Source organism: Erithacus rubecula (genome assembly GCF_903797595.1).
Source record: "Erithacus rubecula genome assembly, contig: scaffold_387_arrow_ctg1, whole genome shotgun sequence".
Lineage (NCBI taxonomy): Eukaryota > Metazoa > Chordata > Aves > Passeriformes > Muscicapidae > Erithacus > Erithacus rubecula.
The window spans coordinates 14,844-36,672 of record NW_027635947.1 but is presented as its reverse complement, the minus strand read 5'-3'; the positions used below and the strand labels follow the sequence as shown (position 1 = coordinate 36,672).

Below are 21,829 nucleotides of genomic sequence, written 5' to 3'. Positions count from 1 at the left end.
GCCCTGGATATCCTTCTAAGTCCGGCTGCACAGGGAAAGAGAGAAGGGTTTAGGAAGATTGACTTTGAAACTGGAGCATTTAAATAATCCAGTCTCTTTTTCCAGCACACTGTAAGTTTGATCACTGTGAAATAGGGGGGGTGTAATGAGCACAGGGCAGATGTGTGGGACCAGCAGGTCTGACTGCAATGGGGCACAGGAGCCCTGTTTTTCTCTAGACTGCCCAGTGTTCAAGCTGAGAGCAATGCTGAAGAAGAGGCAGTAACTCAGCAGTGCAAAATGGATATTAAAAATAATAAAAAAAAAAGTACTGAAGTTCCTCCACAGGAAGAGAAGTAGTTTTGAGAGGATTCATAATATAATTGCACAGGATTGACTCAAAAAAATCTTTTCCAGCTTGTCAATGACTTCTCTCAGTGGTCCACCATGCCCATATGGCAGAAATGTCCAACAGCAGCTCCATCAGCCACTTCCTCCTGCTGGCACTGGCAGACACGCGGCAGCTGCAGCTCCTGCACTTCTGCCTCTTCCTGGGCATCTCCCTGGCTGCCCTCCTGGCCAACGGCCTCATCATCAGCGCCGTAGCCTGTGGCCACCACCTGCACACCCCCATGTTCTTCTTCCTGCTCAACCTGGCCCTCACTGACCTGGGCTGCATCTGCACCACTGTGCCCAAAGCCATGCACAATTCACTCTGGGACACCAGGAACATCTCCTACTCAGGATGTGCTGCTCAGGTTTTTCTGTTTATGTTCTTCATTTCATCAGAGTTTTCCCTCCTAACCATCATGTGCTATGACCGCTACGTGTCCATCTGCAAACCCCTGCACTACGGGACCCTCCTGGGCAGCAGAGCTTGTGCCCACATGGCAGCAGCTGCCTGGGCCAGTGCCTTTCTCTATTCACTACTGCACACAGCCAATACATTTTCCCTGCCCCTGTGCCATGGCAATGCCCTGGGCCAGTTCTTCTGTGAAATCCCACACATTCTCAAGCTCTCCTGCTCACACTCCAAACTCAGGGAACTTGGGCTTCTTGCTGTTAGTACCTGTTTAGCATTTGGATGTTTTGTGTTCATTGTTTTCTCCTATGTGCAGATCTTCAGGGCTGTGCTGAGGATCCCCTCTGAGCAGGGACGACACAAAGCCTTTTCCACCTGCCTCCCTCACCTGGCCACAGTCTCCCTGTTTATAAGCACTGCCACATTTGCTTACCTGAAACCCCCCTCCATCTCCTCTCCATCCCTGGATCTGTCCCTGTCAATTCTGTACTCAGTGCTGCCTCCAGCCCTGAACCCCCTCATCTACAGCCTGAGGAACCAAGAGATTAAGGCTGCAGTGTGGGGACTGATGACTGGATGCTTTCAGGAACATTAAACTGCTGCCGAGTTTCTGAAAACCACTTGTAATAAAAGCCATCTTTGATAATTCTGGTGGTTTGGTTGCGAGGTTTTTTTGCTTCAGTTTTGTTTTTCATTATAGTCTACAAAGAAATGCCATTGTCTACAAAGAAATATTTCTTATGAAGATTTTCTCCCTCTTTCCAGTGGGGAAAGACTCTATCAATGATGGGATGTGCTCTTGGTGGCTTTAAACAAAATGAAGGATCTGTCTCCCAGGAAAGTTTATCCCAGTTTATCCCTTAACCCTTTTCTTCCCTTCTCTGGAGCTGCAGCAGCAATGTCTATGTGCAGGGGCAGATCAGTGCTGGCACAGCAGCTGTGCCCAGCAGCAGCAGCACTTGGTGCTGCCAGTGCTGCTCCCGTGCCACTGCCCCACTGCCCTCCTGCCCCTCGTGTTGCTGCAGGGCCTGAGTGCTCTCGGGGTCAGGCACAGCCCTGGGGGTGGCAGTGCCGGGGCTGCAGCAGGGACAGACCATGGGCACTGCTGGGGCAGCGCTGATGCCTCAGGGCAGGGCCTGGGGGCTCCAGGCTCCTTGGCCAGGCTCTCTCCAGAACACTTGCCAGGCCAATGCTGAGCAGAGAAAACCCCCATGAGCAGCCCCAGGCTGGCCGTGGGCAGGCTGGGGGCAAACAGCCTGGCTGGTGCTCTGTAAGGTCCCTGCAAGGGGAAGAGCCTGGCAAGGAGCAGCAGAGCAGGGGCTGATCCATCCCCATTGCGCTGGACAGCCCAGGGCAGCATCCCAGAGCGTCCTCATGCACCTGCCAACAACATCCCCCCTCTGCAGCCCTAGCCTCTCCCCCAGCTCACTCAGGTGCCGCATCCTTGCAGGCACAGACACAGCAGCACTGGCTCAGGAGCCCCTGTTTGCACTGCACAGAGCAGGCGTCAGCACCCCCATGGTGTTGCTGTGGGGAGATGGAGCTGAGTGAGCACAAATGCCATCAGCCCCTGGGGCAACAAGGGCTGGGGGACACCAGGGAAACCACTCAGACTTGTTGTGGCCTCTGAAGTCAGCCAGAAATTTTTTTCCCATGAGCTGTGAGTTTCCTGTTCCACTGCAGATGTTGTTATTCAGAGCCAAGGCTGCCTGACCACTACCCCTAAACTGCCCTGAGCATTTCATTGGCCACACCTTGGCTTTCTTTTCTCTTTCCTGCTCCACAGTTCTTCTTCTTGCCCATTACTCTTCCCTCCCCTGGTGCATTAATCTGGCCATAATTACTTGCATTTCAGTTATAAAATTATATTCAGTACTAATTATAACTGTAAGGTCTCAAGGCAGTTGTTGGACACTATGCACACCCACTGAGCAAAGCCACTGACCACTCCCAATGACTGCTCATCACCGCCCACAGCCCACAGACGACCTCTACTGACCATTTCCTCACTAACCACCCCATTTACCACACCCACCTACTACCCCCTACTTACCTCACCTACTTACCACCCCCCTACTGACCAACTGACCGCATGGTACTGACCACCCCCAGTGCCCACACCAACTGGCTACTCCACTGACCACACCCACTAACCTCACCAACTGACCACACCCCAAACACCCTCAACTGACCATACTCCATCTGACCACACTCACTGACCATAACATCTGACTACATTCCTACTGTCCACACACACTGCCCACACCCTTGACTACTCCCACTGGCCACACCCACTGGCCACATACTTGACCACACAGTAATGACCACCCAACTGACCACACCCCAGTGACGACCCCACTGACCACCCCCACTGACCCCACTCCACTGACCACTCCAACTCACTACTCCTTCCCTGAGCACACCGACTCACAACATCCCCTGACCACAACCATTAGCCACACTCCAATGACAACCCAACTGAGCACACCCACTGACCATTTCCCACTTACAGCTTTCCACTGCCCACCCTCACTCACCACATACACTGGCCACAACCACTGACCACACCCACTGAACACAGTCATTGTCAAGACACCAATTCCCATACCCCACTGACCACACCCACTGAACACCTCCACTTACTATATCTCCACTCACCACACCCACTGCTGCCATCCACTCACCACAATCTACTGACCACTCAACTGAACGAACTGGTGACTCAACTGACTGTACCCCAACTGATCACACACCATTGACCACATCCACTGACCACAATGACTGAGCACATGCCACTGACCACCCCCAGTAACTGCACAAACTGGCCATACCCCCACTGACGACACTCAGTCACCACAACTGACCACACCCAATGACCTCCGAACTGACCATACTCCAACTGACCACACTCACTGACCATCCCCACTCACTGTGTTCACTGACCACAATCTACTGACCACCCAATCTACTGTATGCCAATTCACCACACACCACTGACCACACCAATTGACTGCACCCACTGACCACACCCCAGAAACCTCCCAACTGACCATACACCCACTGACCACCCCCACTGACTACATCCACTGACTATAACCACTGACTACACCCTCACTGACCACCTGCACTGACCGCTCCCCACTGCCCAAACTCCAAAAACCACCCAACAGACCACACCCAATAACCACACCCACTGACCACTTAACTGACCACACCACCACTGACCACAACTACTGACCACATCCCACTTCCCACACTGCAATTACTACCCAAGTGACCACACCACCATTGACCACACCCACCGACCATAACCTACTGATGACACCCATTAACCACACCCACTTACCACACCCCAATCACCACCCACCTGACCACATCAACACTGACAACACCCCCATGTATTACCCCACTGACCACCCCAATGATAACACACACTGATCACACCTCAGTCACCACCCTGCCTCTGAGCACATCCACTAACCACACCCACAGCCCATACCAGTGACTACACCCACTGGCCACCCTGCACCTCTCACACCCAGTGACCACTGCCACTGACCACACCAACTGACCACTCTGAATGCAACTTTCCAACTGACCATAGCACTGACCACAGCCACTGTCTGAGACAGAGAAATTAAGAATTAAGAATCAAGCATCAAGAAATGCTTTGACTAAAAGGGAGCTGACAAAACTATATGGAATGCTTAAACATTTACTGACCTTACAAGAACAGGAGGAGAGCAACGTTACAAGATGCGATAAAGAGCTAGAATGTGCAAACAGGATGCAAGGACAAAGGCACCACAAAATAAGGGTTTTTTTCAGACGCCTACACCAGGAAAACTGGTATCAAAGTCCAGAAGATGACCAAAGGACTAAAAAGAGAGCATGAGCAAGGAGACAAGCTGAAAAGTTCAGCTGAGAAGAATACTATTTACCTCATCCTAAGGACCTCCAGACAAACACCAGAGCAACCAACAAGGGGAAGTGCTCAGTCGCGAAAAGACGTGGAACTAATTTTAATAGAAAATGGGGATAGGCAGGATTAGGAAACGAATATGTATTAGGCACATTGTGCAATCCTAGTTGGTAGAGAATAAAAAGAGAGGCACAGGTTGCCAAAGGTATGCATGTTTTTGAAGGTGCTATCCCGCATGCACCTCAGCGCTGAATAAATACATACCTACCCTTATAATTTTTTTGTGGATTATAGAGAGTTTTCCCACATTTCATATTGGCAAGCCAGCCAGGAGGTCTCTGCCTGCTGTGGTAGCAGCCGAGGAGTGAATTTCCTGGGGCGCCCCAGGACCTTCCCTGGAGGGATCTTGAACCTTGGCTCACTCATCGCGGGGACAAACAACCACCTGCTGCCATTGCAGATAAAATGGTATGTATTAAATATCAACAACAAGACTGCTAGTAAGTCATACAGAGAAGCCTGATGTACAGCACAGTCCTGGTGTGCTTGCAAGCAGCTGGGCAAGTGGAGGGCCGGAGACAAATGGAGAGGGGTTAATCCCCAGCCGATAGCACGGCCAAAGGAGGGGTCTCATTGAGCTGACAGAGCAGCCTGCTGGGACCCTGGGGATGAGCCTAATGAACCCTTGTTTTTGCTGCTATTTTGTGTGACTGCTAATTCTGGACATGTTGAATCATTGATTGTGTCAGTGAGTGAGTGAGTGCGTGAGCCGTACCTCTGGTACGGAAGGAGGGTGGAGCTCTACCCACACTTCTGACCTCTGGTGACTGAGGTTGCCAGAGAAAAGTCAAGTGTGGGGTGAGTGCAAGTGTGAACGGAGAAGTGTTGTGCTTGAACACGGAGTAGTTCGCATTCATTTTAATCATGGATAGACAAATTGAAGGAGTCTCTCCTCAACAGCGGTTTAACCTTGATCCCTGGAAGTTTATTGATCCAATAAATCATTGGATAAAAAGAGGGAAAAAACGAGTCTCTCTAGAAGGACCTCTGTGGGGAGGTTGGCAGCCTTGGACAGGGAAAAACCTGCAGTAGAGACTGAGTATTCCATAGGGGGTGAATGGGATAGCTTGTTTTTGTGGAAATTTAGAGCTGTCAGAGGATCAAGGGGTTGGCATCTGGTGTGTGTTTCTGTAGTAGAGATTGTGAAATACATTGGTATTGTTGCTCTAGTAACCAGCAAAGCATAAGTCCCAGGTGTAATATGAAAAACTATCCTAATCAAATCAGTGTTGAACCTAAAATTCTGAAGTTAGTGTGTGGAAAGTCATATTGGGTGCCTGTGAATTGGGGTTGTGTGTGGGAAGAAAACTGGGAAAGAACAGTGAAATTGTGTGAGGAAAATTCTGAGTGGAAAAGGGACAGGACAAGAAGAAGAAGATAACGGAAACTGGACCAAGTGAAGAGATCCCTAAGGCCAGTCCGTTAAGCTGTATTATTGCACATTGGAAAGACATTGCTGGACACGGACACAGAAAACAAAAGAGATCTTATTAGATTCTGCAAGGATTGGTGGCCATTATATAAACTGGACTATGGAGCAAAGTGGCCACCTAGTGGAACTTTGGATTATAACATACTTTTACAGCTCATGCTATTTCTTAGGAGGGAAGGGAAGTGGACAGAAATATCATATGCAGATATGTTTTTCTCCCTTCACAATCACTCTGAATGGCAGGAAGACTGTGAGCTCAGGGCTCCATCTGATCCTCTGGTATTGGCCCCAGAGAAGGAGAATAAGGCTAAGAGAGGAAAGCTTAAGCAGTGTTGTTCAGCGGGCAGTGTAGGGCAAAAATGTACAAAATTGGATAAGGCTTACCAGATTGTAGCTCAGGAACAAGACCTGGCAGACATTTTGCTCAGGCCTTCCCACATAAGACAGGAAAGGGATGAGGATGCAGACTCAAAGGATGCAGACTCTCCTCCGATCGCACACTGGACTAGATAACAGATACAGATATTACAGGCACCTGTATGAGAAGCAGTGGGACCAGAGGTTTGAATGGTATTGGTTAAAGCTCCCTTCTCCACAATCGACTTTGAGGCATGGGAAAAGGTTGCTAAAATTTACCACAGCGATCCAGTTAACACTGTTAAATGTCTGTGATATATAATAAACAACACAATCTGGATTGGAGCTATATACCATTATTACTGGATGCACTGACTGAGACAGAAAAACAATTGATTATAAAAATGACAGGGGATCTGGCAGAAGGTTATTATAAAATGCAGCAATTGGACGTGAAATATTATTTTCCTCTCCAAAATCCACAGTGGGACTCAAACAGATCAGCAGAATTGAGAGAGTTGGAAAGCTATCAGGAGTGGAGAGCAAAGGGGATGGAAAGGGCCATTCCCAAAATTATAAATTGGTCAGCTTTATATGCAATCAAGCTGGGGCCCTCTGAGTCACCATCCAAATTCCTCATTCGACTAAGGAATGCAATGGGCTGCCACACATCACTGGACCCTGGGTCTGAGGTGGGAATACAGTAGCTAATCAATTTATTCCTGGGGCAGTCATAAGGTGTGACATAAGATGTAAACTCCGAAAGCTTTGGGGGGAGGATGGGAGGAACTTAGAGAGACTATTGGACAAGGTGTGAAGAGTCTTTAGTAACCAGGAAGAAGGATATAAACAAGGAATGAGGAAGTTTGTAGCTGTCGTAAGTGAGAGAGAGAGAGGAAGATGCAGACAGGGATCACCTAGACAAGGTCTGTCCCAGTTGGGCAGAGACCAGTGTGTGATCTTGTAAGAAATATGGTCACTGGAAAAATCAATGCTCAGAACTAAGATGGGATGGCCCTCAGGAAAAGGGAGACCGGGAAAAGGGGAAAGTGATTGCACATGTGAAAGAAGACTGAGGAGGACCAGGAGATCTCACCGAAGGAGATCCACTGGTTGTAAGTTAAAGCTGGGGAGAAAGGGAAAAAAAGTGGAATTTCTAGTTGACACGGAGGCAACATACTCAGTTCTGAATAAAACTATGGCACCTGTGGAGAAGGATTATATAACAGTAATAGGAGGGACTGGCCAACTTTAAAAAGCATATTTTTACAAACCATTAAGGTATAGGCTTGGAAAGCAATAGGATATTCATAAATTTCTCTATCTGCCCAGTTTCCTGAGACAACTTTTGGGGAGAGACTTGTTAGAACAATAACAAGTAACCATTACATTTTAAAATGTGGAGGTTATTCTGGAGGTAAATTATGAACAGTACATAGAGGGATTAATTTTAATGTTAACAGCTGCTCATATGGAGGGAGAAATTAATGAAGAAATAATAAATCAAGTGTTTCTGGGAGTGTGGACCTCCAGTGTACCAGGGAGGTGTGGACCTCCTATAGTAATTAAACTGAAGGAAGGAAAACAACCAGTTAGAATTAAACAGTACCCCTTGAAAAAGGAAGATAGGGAAGGAATTAGTCCAATAGTTGAAAACTTCTTGCAATTCAGGTTGTTAAAAGAGTGCCCATCTGAATTCAACACTTCCATTTTACCAGTCCAAAAGCCAGATGAGTCATATGGGATAGTACAGAATTTAAGGCCTGTTAACAAAATAACTGGGATCTCTATCCCATGGTAGCAAACCCATACATTTTGCTAATGTGCCTAACACCAGAGCTTACTTGGTTTACCATTTTAGACTTGAAAAATATCTTCTTTTTCCTCCCTCTCCATGAAGACAGCCAGAAAAATTTTGCATTTGAATGGGAAAACTCGAAAAGTGGGCACAAATCCCAGCTCACATGGATGGTGTTGCCTCTGGGATTTAAAAACTCTCTTACTCTGTTTGGGGAACAACTTGCCAAAGATCTGGAATTCTGGGAGGCTTCCCCAGAAGAAGGAAAGTTATTGAAGTACGTGGACAATATCCTCATAGTCACCGAGATGAAAGAGGCATGTGTAGCTTGGACAGTAGACCTCCTAAACTTTCTAGGACTTCAGGGATACAGGACATCAAATAAAAAGACCCAGGTAGTGAACCAAAAGAGATTTATCTGGGTTATGAAATTCGTGTGGGACAATGGACTCTAGGTCAAGATCACAAGGAAGCAATATGTCAAACCCCAAAACCTCAGACAGCAAACGAACTGTGGACATTCTTAAGAATGACAGGGTGGTGCAGGCTGTGGATACACAGCTATAGCTTGCTTGTAAAACTTCTATATGCACTCATTGCAAATGGAAACAGAGACCTCCAGTGGACAAGAGGCCATGTGGGCTTTTCACCAGCTGAAGAATTCTGTTATGCCAGCTGCAGCTCTCAGACCCCCAGACATGAGTAAACCATTCTTTCTGGTTCCCTGTGAGAAGTAGGGAATTGCCCTGGGGATATTGGCCCAGGACCTGAGTCCAAACCAGACAGCAGCTGCTGAATTATCCAAGCAACTGGACACAACAACCAAGGGATGGCCGGGATGCCTCAGAGCCCTAGCAGCAGTGGTGCTGAATATTCAAGATGTATACAAATCCACCTTGGGCAAGAAAGTGACTGTACTGGTGTCTCACACAGTGTTTGCGGTCTTGGAAGTAAATGGCAGGCACTGGCTCTCCCCACAAAGGTTCCTGAAATGCCAAGCCATTATGGTGGAACAAGACAATGTAGAGGTAGTTGGAACTAACATTATTACCCCAGCTTCTTTCCTTAGTGGAAATCAAGAGGAACCAGTACACCACGACTGTCTGGAGACTATCGAAGCCTCCTACTCCAGCCTCCCTGATCTGAAGGACACCCCTTTGGATGACACAGAATCTGGTTCACTGATGGAAGCAGCGATGCCATCAGTGGAAAGCGACATGCTGGGTATGCAGTTAGCACCTGCAAAGAGGTAATAGAGTCTGGACCCTTGTCAATAGATACCTCTGAACAAAAAGCTGAGATAATTGTTTTAACCCACGTCTAAGAAATCACAAAGGAACGAAAATAAATATTTATACAGACTCAAGGTATGCATTTGAGTTGTACATGTGGATGAAGCCATCTGGATAGAAAGCAGACTGTTAAACTCACAAGGGAAAAAATCAAATGTGCAGGAAATATTGCAGCTGCTGGAAGCAGTTCAGCTACCTGATCCTGTACCAATTATGCACATTAAGGCACATCAGAAGGTGATGTCAGAATTGCTGGAAGGAAATGAGTGGGCAGGCAGAGAGGCAAAAGAAGCAGCAAAAGGTGAGATGACAATTGAGGGAGATTTATTTCCAGATGGACAGAAGGTAAGTCAGTATGTTTGTTATGTTTTAAAACAGTGCAACTGATAATGGTCTCATTGCTTTAAAAGGCCTGGTTTTGCAATCAAGTATTCACCTTTGCACCTGCCTGAGGACTTTGCATCACTATGGACCCTCATCCACATCAGCCCAAGGATCCACTTTGACCAAATGGAGCCTCATGGCACACAGGTGCCACTGGGACATTGCCAGGCCCAGTGGAAACAAGGCTCCATTATTGCACAGCAGGGCCTCAAGGCACCCAGGAGAGCACTGTGACACAAGGCAGTCTGGGGAAACCAAGCTACAGCTGGAAACACTGTGGGGCCTCATGGAAGCCAGGTGCCACTTGGACATTGCCAGGGCATGTGGAACTGTGCATTGTGACACAGCATAGCCTCATGAAACTCAGCAGACCATTGGGACAACCTGGAATCTCACAGATCCAAGGCTCTACTTTGACCAAGTGGGGCCTCATGGGACACAGGTGCCACTGGGACATTGCCAGGTTTTGTGGAATTCATTGTGACACAGCACAGCCTCATGGAAACATGGAGACCATTGTGACACTGGAATCTCATGGAAGCAAGTGTCAATTGTGAACATAGCACGGCCTCATGTAGCCCAGGGACAAGTGGGACTGTGCCATGGCTTGTGGAAGCAAGGGGCCATTGAGGCACAGCTTGGAACCCAGGAAAACATTGTGGGGAAATGGATTCTCACAGAAGGAAGTCTCATTGTGACAGTGTGGAATCACAATGACCTCCTGGGTTCCATGAGTCTCCTCTGTGCTTACAGCTGAGTCTTGGTTCCCCAAGATCCCATGGAGTCACTGTTTTCTGCTGTGATTCATGAGGCTGTGCTGTGTCACAATGGACACTTGCTTCCTCCAAGGCTGGAGATGTCCCAGTGGCACTGAGTTTCCATCAGGCCACGTTTTCTCACAATGGGGCTTCAGTTCCATGAGAATCCATTGTGTCACAAGGTTCTCTTTAGTTTTATGAGAGCCTGATGTGTTGACAATTAACTCTTGATTCCTTGAGGTTTCATTGCATCACAATGGTCTCCTTGTTTGTATCAGGCCCAGCTTTGTCACAATGCATTCCATGCATTTCTAGTGCATCACAATGGTCTCTTGGATTCCATGAGGACCTGCTGTAAAACAGTGGACACTTGGTTCCATGAATTTCCATTCCATCAGGATGATCTCTTGCATTCCATGAGGCCCTGCAGAGTCACTATGGAGCCTTTGTTCCATGTGCTCCCATTGTGACACAATGATCTCCAGCGCTCTATGAGGTTGCACCATGGAACTGTGGACACTTGGTTCCATGTGATTCCATGTTGCTACTGTCAGGAAAATCCAGAGGTCTGTGTCCAAAAATGAGACAGAGGAGTCCTTCATCATCTTTTGAATAAATGGAGAGAGTTCATTGGGGCACATGCCCATGGGGTTTTCTCTCTCGAGGTTTCAGGCAGTGCAGCCTCCTTTAATCCTTAACACCCAGGTGGATGTTGCCCTCTTCCTTTCCCTATTGGTTGAGGTAATAGGAAGGTACAGCCTTCCCAAACCTGCTATCCCATATGCCCCCTTGAACCTGGCATTTCCCCCAAAATTTCAGAAGTTCAGCCTTGTGCAGACCCTTGCCTGTTTCAGGAGCCAAGCTGTCTGGGCCCAGTAACAAACCCTCTGCTCAAAGTCACTAGAAACCTTATGATCAATTTCAAAGACCTTAACACACATCACTTCACCCATCAAATGATTTGTAAAGACATTAGCAAACATCTTTCCTCTCACATTGATGTTTCCTGTGCTGCTGACAATCTTTTAAACCCAGCCTTCAGCCTGACCTCTCTGCTGTTGTAGTTCCATGGACAGAGGTTGTTGTCTCTTCCCCCTTCCATGGGCAGACCAATGTTCAGCCATCTCCAGGACGGCAGGGTCCCACCCCACGTCACTGTGCCTGGGAAGACAAAAACCATCACTCCAAATGTTCCCCATCCTCCTCCTTCTTCCCAGGCACTTGGCCCTGGCAGTGGGGTTTGCTGCTGGTGGCCACAGCAAACAGGAGACCCCTGTGACACTGTGGGGCCACATGGAACCGAGGGTTCATTGTGACACAGCAGGGCCATGTGAAGCCAAGGAACCATTGTGGCACTGCAGATGCAAGGAGAATATTGTGACACTGAAGAAACTCATGGAACCAAGGGCCCATTGTGACATTGTGGGGACTCATGAAACCTACGGTGCATTGTGAAACTGCACGGCCTTGTGGAACCAAGGAGACACTGTGGTGACACTGTGGGACCACATGGAACCAAGGATTCCTTCTTGATACTGAGGCACCTCATGTAACCAAGGGTCCATTGTGAGATTTTGAAACAACAGAGATCATTTTTACAGTACTGAATGTCAAGGAACCAAAAGTCCACCTGACAGATTAAAGTCTCATGGAACCAAAAAGAACATTGTGACACTGTAAGGCCCCATGGAACCAAATATCCATTGCGAATGTATGGAACCGCATGGAACCAAGAGTCCATGGTGACACAGCAATGCCTTGTGGAACCAAGGAGTGCAAAGGTCTCAAACATTACTTGCAGGGTTCTGCCTTGGAGAAGGGGAACCTCCTTGGTGGCACCTTTGGCTTGGCACACACCTGAGGAATGTGTCTCTTTTCGATGGGGAAACTGAAAAGTTTTGGATTACTTAAAAAAACCAAGAAAACGTCTTTTAGCCTGACTACAGTCAGTTATCCAGCAAAGCAGGTCCCAGGTGAATGAGGACAGATAACATGGGGTTGGAGAATGTGGAGCAAGATTGTCCACAGTGGTCAGACCTCAAGACACAGCTTGTCTGAGCAGGACAGACCTCCTGAGGAGAGAACATGGACTCAATACCAATCACAGAATGCTTCATCACCTCTGCTCGAAAGAGAACAGTAATAAAATATACTCCTTAAAACAGGAATATGAATTTCTTAGAAGAGTTTTGAAATATTTCTTCATAACAGCATCAGGAAATTTCCCTAATGAAGTGCACCAGACCAGAGGGAAATCAAAGCAGGACTTGCTTTGTCAGGGCTTGCTTGATCCTAGTGAGCCTCGTGGTGCCTTTGGTGCTGAGACGTTGAACCTCACACCTGAGAGGAGATTGCACAAACCTTTCCAGGAATCAAAGTCAGAAGAAAAACCCAAAGCATCTCAGAGCATTAATAGGTCCCTCTGAGGTCCATCCCCAACACAGGCTCTTCATGAACTCCTTGAAGGAGAGAATTGGAGGCCATTCCCTCCCAATTGCATGGATTGCACGAAATTTTTTCACAAACTCAAAGAAAGGAAAAAGGAAAGTACCTTAAAAAACTGAAGTACTTTGAAGCATTAATGAGCCCCACTGAGTGTTATTACTGACAAAGGCTCTCAAGAGACTAATTAAAGCAGATAATTGGAGGCAATGATTGCACAAAGCTCTCAGAGACTCCAAGGCAAAAGCAAAACCCAAAGTCCTTTGAAAAACCTGCAGTCCCTGGGAGCATGAAGGAGCCCCCAGGGCCATTCCTGACCAAGGCTCCCCAGGAACTGGTCCCAGCACATCCCTGAGGCCACTGGGATGTGGGAGGATGCTGAGGGCAGGACAAGGGGTGACAGTGCCCAGCCTTGCTGGGGCTGTGCCAGGAGGCCTCAGTGGCTCAGGAAAAGGTGTCTCCTCAGAGCCTTTAGTGGCACAGACCTTGCTGCGCCCCAGGGCAGCAAGACTTGGCTTCTCTTTGTCCCCACCTTTCATCTCTGTCTCCAGTTCTTGACTCTGATGTGGCTTGGGGACACTTTCTCAGTTGTGTCCCTCAGTGGGACCCATTAAAACTTGATGAAACTTTAAAGTTTGATTCTTACTTGGATTTCTTGAGAGGTTTCTCCAGCTCCCTCTCAGAGACTGATGTTCAGGGCTTCAGCACAAACCCCAAGAGGGTCATTAAAAGTCCTTGTGCTGTGTCTGTGCTGCTCAGCTGAGCTGGGCTCCTGCTACAGAGGGCCATCCTAGCTATTAAAAAAAGCTTCAAAAGCACATTTCTCTTGATGAGCAGCGCTTCTCCCAGCCCAGCAGGGCTGCGGCTCTGCCTGCAGCCACCCCAGGCACAGCAGAGAGCCACAGAGAGCTTCAGTCAGTCACAGATGGGAAGATGCTCAGAAGTGACTGGCGAAGAATCACTCCCAGCCCTTGACACAGGAAGACTCTGGCTGCAGGACAAGGCAGCTGCAACTCCTGGAGTGATCTCCTAAAGCTGCAACATCCCAATACCTACAGACTTTGTGAGTACCTGCTCTGATTATCTCTTGTGTAGAACAGCCAGGGTTGCCCAGGGCTGTCCTGCAGAGCAGGGTCCTGCAGCCCAGGGTGCTGTGCTGTGGCAGAGACTCTGCTGTCAGCCAGGGACAGCTCTCAGCCAGCCCTGGGAGCTTCCCCAGCACCGGGGGACAAGGTCTGGGTGGAAGGAGATAGCTGGTAAGGCTTGGAAGTGTTCTCCTTGTGTGGTGAGGATGCTGCATTGTTCAGTACTAATGTGTCATGCCTGTAGCATGACATTTCATTCCTGAATATTTTGAATTAGATTATACAGGGAGCATAGCAAGGCATGAGCTGTTATTAAATCTACTGCTCTGGGTTGCCTGGATGGGAAATAGCAAGCTGATATTTATCTCTCAGTTCAGGTGGAGAAAAATATAAAAAAAAAATCTCTACATCGTAATAAACAAGGTGAAGGGAGAAATCAGAACAAGGTCCCGTACAGGCAGCATCACTGTTGCTTTTCCAGCCTCCTCAGGGTTGCTCTGATGTTGCCATCAGAGGCTGCAGAGGCAGAGATGGCTCTGGGCAGTGCCCTGTGCTGGGAGGGGTCTGCAGAGCAGAGCTGAGCCCCCAGGGCTGGGCTGGGCTCTGGCAGCACCATCAGAGCACAGCCCTGGGCACAGGGAAGCAGCTGTTGGCAGGGACAGCTCCAGGCAGCAAAGCCCTGGAATGGCAGTGGGGGGAAAGTGCCACCAATATGGGCTGGGATATTTAAAGTCTCTCCAAACTGAACTATTCCATGATTGCTTTTTATACAGATCCCCAAGCCAAGACACAGCAAATGTCCAACAGCAGCTCCATCAGCCACTTCCTCCTGCTGCCATTGGCAGACGCGGCAGCTAAAGCTCCTGCACTTCTGCCTCTTCCTGGGCATCTCCCTGGCTGCCCTCCTGGCCAACGGCCTCATCATCAGCGCCGTAGCCTGTGGCCACCACCTGCACACCCCCATGTTCTTCTTCCTGCTCAACCTGGCCCTCACTGACCTGGGCTGCATCTGCACCACTGTGCCCAAAGCCATGCACAATTCCCTCTGGGACACCAGGAACATCTCCTATAAAGGATGTGCTGCACAAATCTTTTTCTTTCTGTTCTTTATCTCAGCAGAGTATTTCCTCCTGACCATCATGTGCTATGACCGCTATGTGTCCATCTGCAAACCCCTGCACTACGGGACCCTCCTGGGCAGCAGAGCTTGTGCCCACATGGCAGCAGCTGCCTGGGCCAGTGGCTTTCTCTATTCACTGCTGCACACGGCAAATACATTTTCCCTGCCCCTGTGCCATGGCAATGCCCTGGGCCAGTTCTTCTGTGAAATCCCACAGATTCTCAAAATCTCCTGCTCCAAATCCTACATCAGGAAATTTGGGGCTTCTGCTTTCACTACTTCCTTAGCACTTGGCTGTTTTGTATTCATGGTTTTCAGTTATGTGCAGTTTTTCAGGGCTGTGCTGAGGATCCCTTCTGAGCAGAGACAGCACAAAGCCTTTTCCACCTGCCTCCCTCACCTGGCTGTGGTCTCCCTGTTTATCAGCACTGCTGCATTTGCTTACCTGAAACCCCCCTCTATCTCTTCTCCATCCCTGGATCTGGCACTGTCAGTTTTGTACTCAGTGGTGCCTCCAGTCTTGAACCCCCTCATCTACAGCCTGAGGAATCAAGAGCTCAAGGCTTCAGGGTGGACACTGATGACTGGCTGCTTTCAGGAACATTAAACTACTGGCTAGTTTCTGAAAACCACTTGTAATACAAGTAATCTTTTATACTTCTTCTTGGTTTCGTTGTGGGGTTCTTTTTCCTTTGCTTTTGTTTTATCATACTGTTCATAAAAAAAAGCCACTCTGTGTTCCATTGCTCATTATGTTTCCCAATCCTACCTGTCTCCACAAAATGTGTCAATAAAGGGTTACAGTCTTCGTGGCTTTAAACACACTGAAGGATTTCTCTCCCAGCCAAGTTTTCTCCAGAGATGCCCCATTTGTTCCCATCTCTGTAGCTGCAGCAGGAATGTCTGTGTGCAGAGCTGGGTGCAGATCAGTGCTGGCACAGCAGCTGTGCCCAGCAGCAGCAGCACTTGGTGTTGCCAGTGCTGCTCCCGTGCCACTGCCCCACTGCCCTCCTGCCCCTCGTGTTGCTGCAGGGCCTGAGTGCTCTCGGGGTCAGGCACAGCCCTGGGGGTGGCAGTGCCAGGGCTGCAGGAGGGACAGGCCATGGGCACTGCTGGGGCAGCACTGACACCTCAGGGAAGGGCCTGGGGGCTCCAGGCTCCGTGGCCAGGCTCTCTCCACAACACTAGGCCAGGCCAATGCTGAGCAAAAAAAACCCCAGTGGGCAGCCCCAGGTTGGTTGTAGGCAGGCTGGGGGCAAACAGCATGGCTGGTGCTCTGCAAGGTCCCTGCAAGGGGGAGACCCTGGCAAGGAGCAGCAGAGCAGGGGCTGATCCATCCCCACTGCGCTGGACAGCCCAGGGCAGCATTCCAGAGCGTCCTCATGCACCTGCCAACAACATCCCCCCTCTGCAGCCCTGGCCTCTCCCCCAGCTCACACAGGTGCCACATCCTTGCAGGCACAGACATGGCAGCACTGGCTCAGGAGCCCCTGTTTGCACAGAGCAGGCGTCAGCACCCCCATGGTGCTGCTGTGGGGAGATGGAGCTGAGTGAGCACAAATGCCATCAGCCCCTGGGGCCAGCAAGGGATGGGGGACACCAGGGAAACCACTCAGGTTTGTTGTGGCCTCTGCAGTCAGCCAGAAAGTTTGATCCCATGAGCTGTTAGTTTCCAGTCCCACTGCAGACGTTGTCGCTTAGAGCCAGGGCTGCCTGGCAGCCACCCCCAAACTGCCCTGAGAATTTCCTTTGCTTCATCTTTGCTTTCTTTCCTCTTTCTGGTACAACTTTCTTCCTACTGTATATATCTGTCCCCTCCTGGACAAACAGCCCATCCCTGTTTGTCCTTTCCTCTCTGGCCCCTGTCCAGCCACTCTGTCCCCAGCCTGTAGCACTGCAGGGGTTGTTGTGGCCAAAGTGCACGGCCTGGCACTTGGACTTGTTAAACGTCACCTTGTTGGATTTGGGCCCTGGATCCAGCCTGTCCAGATCCCTCTGCAGAGCCCTCCTACCCTGCAGCAGATGAAATCTCCCAGCCAACCTGATGTCTCCACAGTTCCATGAGGCCCTGCAGAGTCACAATTGTCTCCATGATTCCCTGAGGCTTCCCTGTGTCACAATGTCCCTTTGGTTCCCTGGGACTCCTTTGTGTCACAGAGTCCCTTGCATCCTTGGGCCCCACAGTGTCACAATGGCACCTTGATCCCCTAAGGCCCTGCAGTGTCACAGTGGATCCTTCGTTCCGTGAGGTCTCGCAATGCAGCAGTGCTCTCCTTGGTTCCACAGAGTCACAATGGCCTCTTGATCCCAAGGGGTATAATGGTGTCAGACATGTTTCCTTCATTCCTGGAGTCCCTGAGGAGCAGCACTGGTCCCTTGGTTCCATGGGCCCTGCAGTGTCACAATGGCCCCATCATTACACGAGGTCCTGCTCTGTCACAATGCTCTGCATGGTCCCACAAGGCCCTGCAGTGTCACAGTGGCCTCTTGGTTCCATGAGGCCTCCAAGTGCCAACATGGATTCCTTGGTGCTGCAGTGTCACAATGGAGCCCTGGTTACACAAGATCCTGCAGTGTCACAAGGGACCCTTGCTTCCATGGGGCACCACAGTGTCACGATTGTTCCCTCAGTTACAAGAGTCCTTGCAGTGGAACAATGGCCCCTTGATTCCATTGGGCCCCAGGCTCTCACAAGGCTCTCCTTGGTTCCACAGTGTCACAATGGCCCCTTGCTTCGCCAGGGCCTTGCTGTGTCACAGTGGCCTCTGTGGTTCCATGAGGACTCAGACTGTCACTATGGACTCCTTGGTTCCATGTAGCCCCACAGTGTCACAGTGGACCCTTGGCGCTGTGGTGCCATGTTGTACACAGTGTCACTCTGGTCCTCTCAGTTGCATGAGGCCCTGCAGTGTCACAATGGCCCCTTGCTTCCCCAGGGCCCTGCAGTGTCACAATCATCCCAGAATCACCCAGGCTGGAAAAGACCTTTGAGAGCATCAAGTCCAACCTGTGACCCAACACTGCCTTGTTACCCAGACCATGGCACTCAGTACCACATCCAGTCTATGCTGATACATTTCCAGGGACAGTGACTCACCCAGCGCCCTGGGCACCCCATTCCAATGCCCAATCACCCTTTTTGTGAACAACATTCCCCAGTATCCAGCCTAAACAAACCCTGGTGCAGCTTAAGGCTGTGTCCTCTTGATCTGACACTGTTTCCTTGAAGAGCCTGACCCCACCGGCTGCAGGTTGCTGTCTGGGAGTTGTACAGACTGATGAGGTTTTCATTTGAGCCACTCCAGGATAAGCATCCCCAGCTCCCTCAGTTCTTCTAATGGGACTTGTGTTCCAGATCCCTCACCAGCCTTGTTGCCCTTCTCTAGGCACACTTTAGCCCCTCTATGTCCTTAAACTGGAAAGCCCAGAACTGAACACATCACTTGAGGTGCTGCCCAAATAGTACCAAGCACAGGGAAAAAAATCACTGCTCTGGTCCTGAATGGTGCTGGCCCCATCATTCCTGATCCATAGGAGTCCCAGGGGTTGGATGAGGGAAATGGTGAGGAGGGGATAGGGATAGGGACAAAGTGTGGTTGGTTGTCAGTCATGGAGGATCTTGATTTTCATATCTATTCAAACTGCATTAGAAGGTCCTGGGGGACAATATCAATTGGACAGTTCTGATATCCATCTATAAACAGGGAAAGAATCAGGAGGAAGCACTTTTCCTTGCATTGTTTTCAATATAGTAGATTCACTTGAAATATACTTTTGAAATTAGCCACCAAAGAATTGAAAACTTACATTATTTCGTATGGGTATTTTAAACAAATATTTTTGAGCCTTTGTCACTGAATTCCTGAATGGAAGAGCTCAAGAAAGAAGAAACCTCTGGAGTAGTAAAATTCATCCAAGTGGCTGAGGATCCATCCTCATCAGAGCAGGAATGAACAAACAGAAATAGCAATAGCTGGCACATTGATCACCCCCTGACTGACCATACATGCTGACCATATCCACTAACCTTGTCCACTGACCACATGCCACTGACAAGCTAAATGACCACACCCACTGACTGTTGCTGTACGAAGAGTTACAGAGCAGCGAGAGAACAGCAACAAGACACTCTCTTACTTGGTGCAAGAAAGAGCAATTTATTGAAGGAAGCCATGGCTTTAAATAAGATAGTTTGTGAAAAACAGAATACAAACAGTTCATTGGACAAAGAAAGAAACACCTCTTCTCCTTGGCTTTCCCATGGATCCAGCAGGTGTTTATCTCTGTTATGATTCTTTCTCTTATATTTACAGTAAAGAAAAAGTCTCTAGCCAGGGAAAAATCCTGGCTGCAGCTGAGAAAGTTTCACAGCCTGAGAAGAAGACTGAGAACCTGAGAAAAAGGCCTGGCAGAAATGTCCCTAGGCCTTTTCAGCCTCGGAGCTTCTTTTTTCTTTCTCACGCTGGGAAATCTTTTCCATGCTGAGAGAGTTTCTCAGCTCCCGCCTGAGCCTTTGCCAAGATGATAACATTCGGGAAAAACAGAAAGGAGTTAATAATAAAGATTAAGCACCTGGTGTTGACTCAGAAACAGTTCTCACGCTATGTGACAGGATTTGTTTTCTTCTATTGTCCAATGGACTGCTGTTCTGTTCAAGACTAGCAAACCACACTATAAAATGTAGTTTGCTCTTTCAATAAATTTCTTCTTTGGCCACACAGCTGAAGAAGTCTGTCGTTATTTATGTGTCTCCTAGTGTGCATAGTGACATCTGGTGGTATACACCGAGATCGCACTCCACTTGCACAGTGTCTGGGACCAGTCTCTGAACTTCGGAGTGCACAGAGCCCCCGCAGCATGTGGCAGCGTGAAGGGGCCCTGAGCCCTGATCGAGCCTGGACAACGAGAGCTGCAAGCAAAGTTTTGACTGTCTTTCTCTCCATTGAGAGAGGTACTCTGTGTTTTTCCCCCTCCCAGCAAAGTGGCTAGGTGGGAAAATCTGAAATAATGGGAAATCGTCTATCTAAGCAGGAGGAAACCATACTCTCGGTTTGGAGGGATGTTCTCAAAGTCTTGGATGCCCCAATTCCAGACAAGGATTTGGTTGCTTGTTAGCGTGGGCCAAGGAGAGTGGGTTCTGAAGATCAAGGAGTGGCCTTTTCTTTGAAAGCTTGGGGAGAGCTAGGGGACCGATTGTATGGAGTCCTGTGGGAAGGGGATGTCTCACTTTCCCCTCTGTTAAACACCTGGGTAATCATTAATCAAAGAATAATGGAGGGGGAGGAAGGCAAGGCAGGCTCTGAATGGAGCAAGGCAGATTCAGAATAGAGCGAGGAAGAGTCTGTCTGCTATTTTGGGAACTTCCCGAAGACAGAGGTGCCCCCCCCTCCAAAGCCCCCCCAGGAAATGCATTTGTCACTTAATGACTAAGTTCCGCCCCCATATCCTTCTCCAAAGGACTTTGCTCAACCAGTGTACCCACACTGGTAGACTTGGATGGACAAAGCACCAACAGCACAGAACGGCCCCGCCCATTTGCTCCACAACACACTGTGGCATCCATTCCCTGGGGGACAGGGCCGGGACGGACACAGAGACAGTCACTCACTGATGTCACCGTGCCCACCACCCCCCCATGGCAGGCAGGGACAGTGCAAACGCCAGCTATTTCGCTTCACATGGTGGTGCAATTATTGCTTGCGGCCATGACAGGGCAAATGAAGGCCCTGGAGAAAGCTTTGTATACCATCAATCACCTTACTGTGCCACAAGATTCCAATAATCCTGTTATTGTGAATCATTTCACTTCCTTACAGGCTGCAGATGAGACACGCATGTCTGGAGCAAAAGCCTTCATACAGGACTTGACCACAAACAAGTGGGAAGGCCCACATGAACTCATCGTTTGGGGTCGTAGGTATGCTTGTGTCTCAATGTATACCGGGGTACACGGGCTGCCTGCAAAGTGTGTCCGCCCTGACCTGTGACATCAGAGACAGGATGCAGCCGAGGCACAGCCTTCAAATGCTGACCAACATGCTGATCACCAGCCAGATGGTCCCTCTACAAGCAGAGGATGAACTCTTTCTGTTCCCTTCGAACTGTTTTAAGCTATTGGACATTGTTAGATGAGTTCTTTGAAATGCATTAGAAATTATAAGTCTGGTGAATGGTGGCAGGTTTTTTGTTATTGTAGTAGAATTAAGTTTGTTAGAAAGGCACCAGGTGTGAAGACTTCCCTGGACACTTCGGGGTATCTGTGGATCTCCTGAGTGGTGTTTGTTCTCCTTTGCAAAGAGCCCTGTGGAGGATTACAAACACTTCTCTTACTTTTTCTTTTAAACTAAAAGGGGGACCTATGGACACCACTGAGGGCCCAGGCAAAATTTGCTAGGCCT

General features: G+C 49.1%; 1 protein-coding gene across 1 annotated transcript; it reads left to right on the top strand.

The window, feature by feature from the left end:
• Positions 1–443: 443 nt before the first annotated feature.
• Positions 444–16,038, top strand: LOC306816145 (olfactory receptor 14J1-like; the record flags this gene model as incomplete). Its single annotated transcript, XM_079332627.1, has 2 exons — positions 444–494; positions 15,157–16,038. The coding sequence occupies 2 exons, from the start codon at positions 444–446 to the stop codon at positions 16,036–16,038; spliced, it is 933 nt and encodes a 310-aa protein (XP_079188753.1).
• Between the last annotated feature and the right edge of the window lie 5,791 nt (positions 16,039–21,829).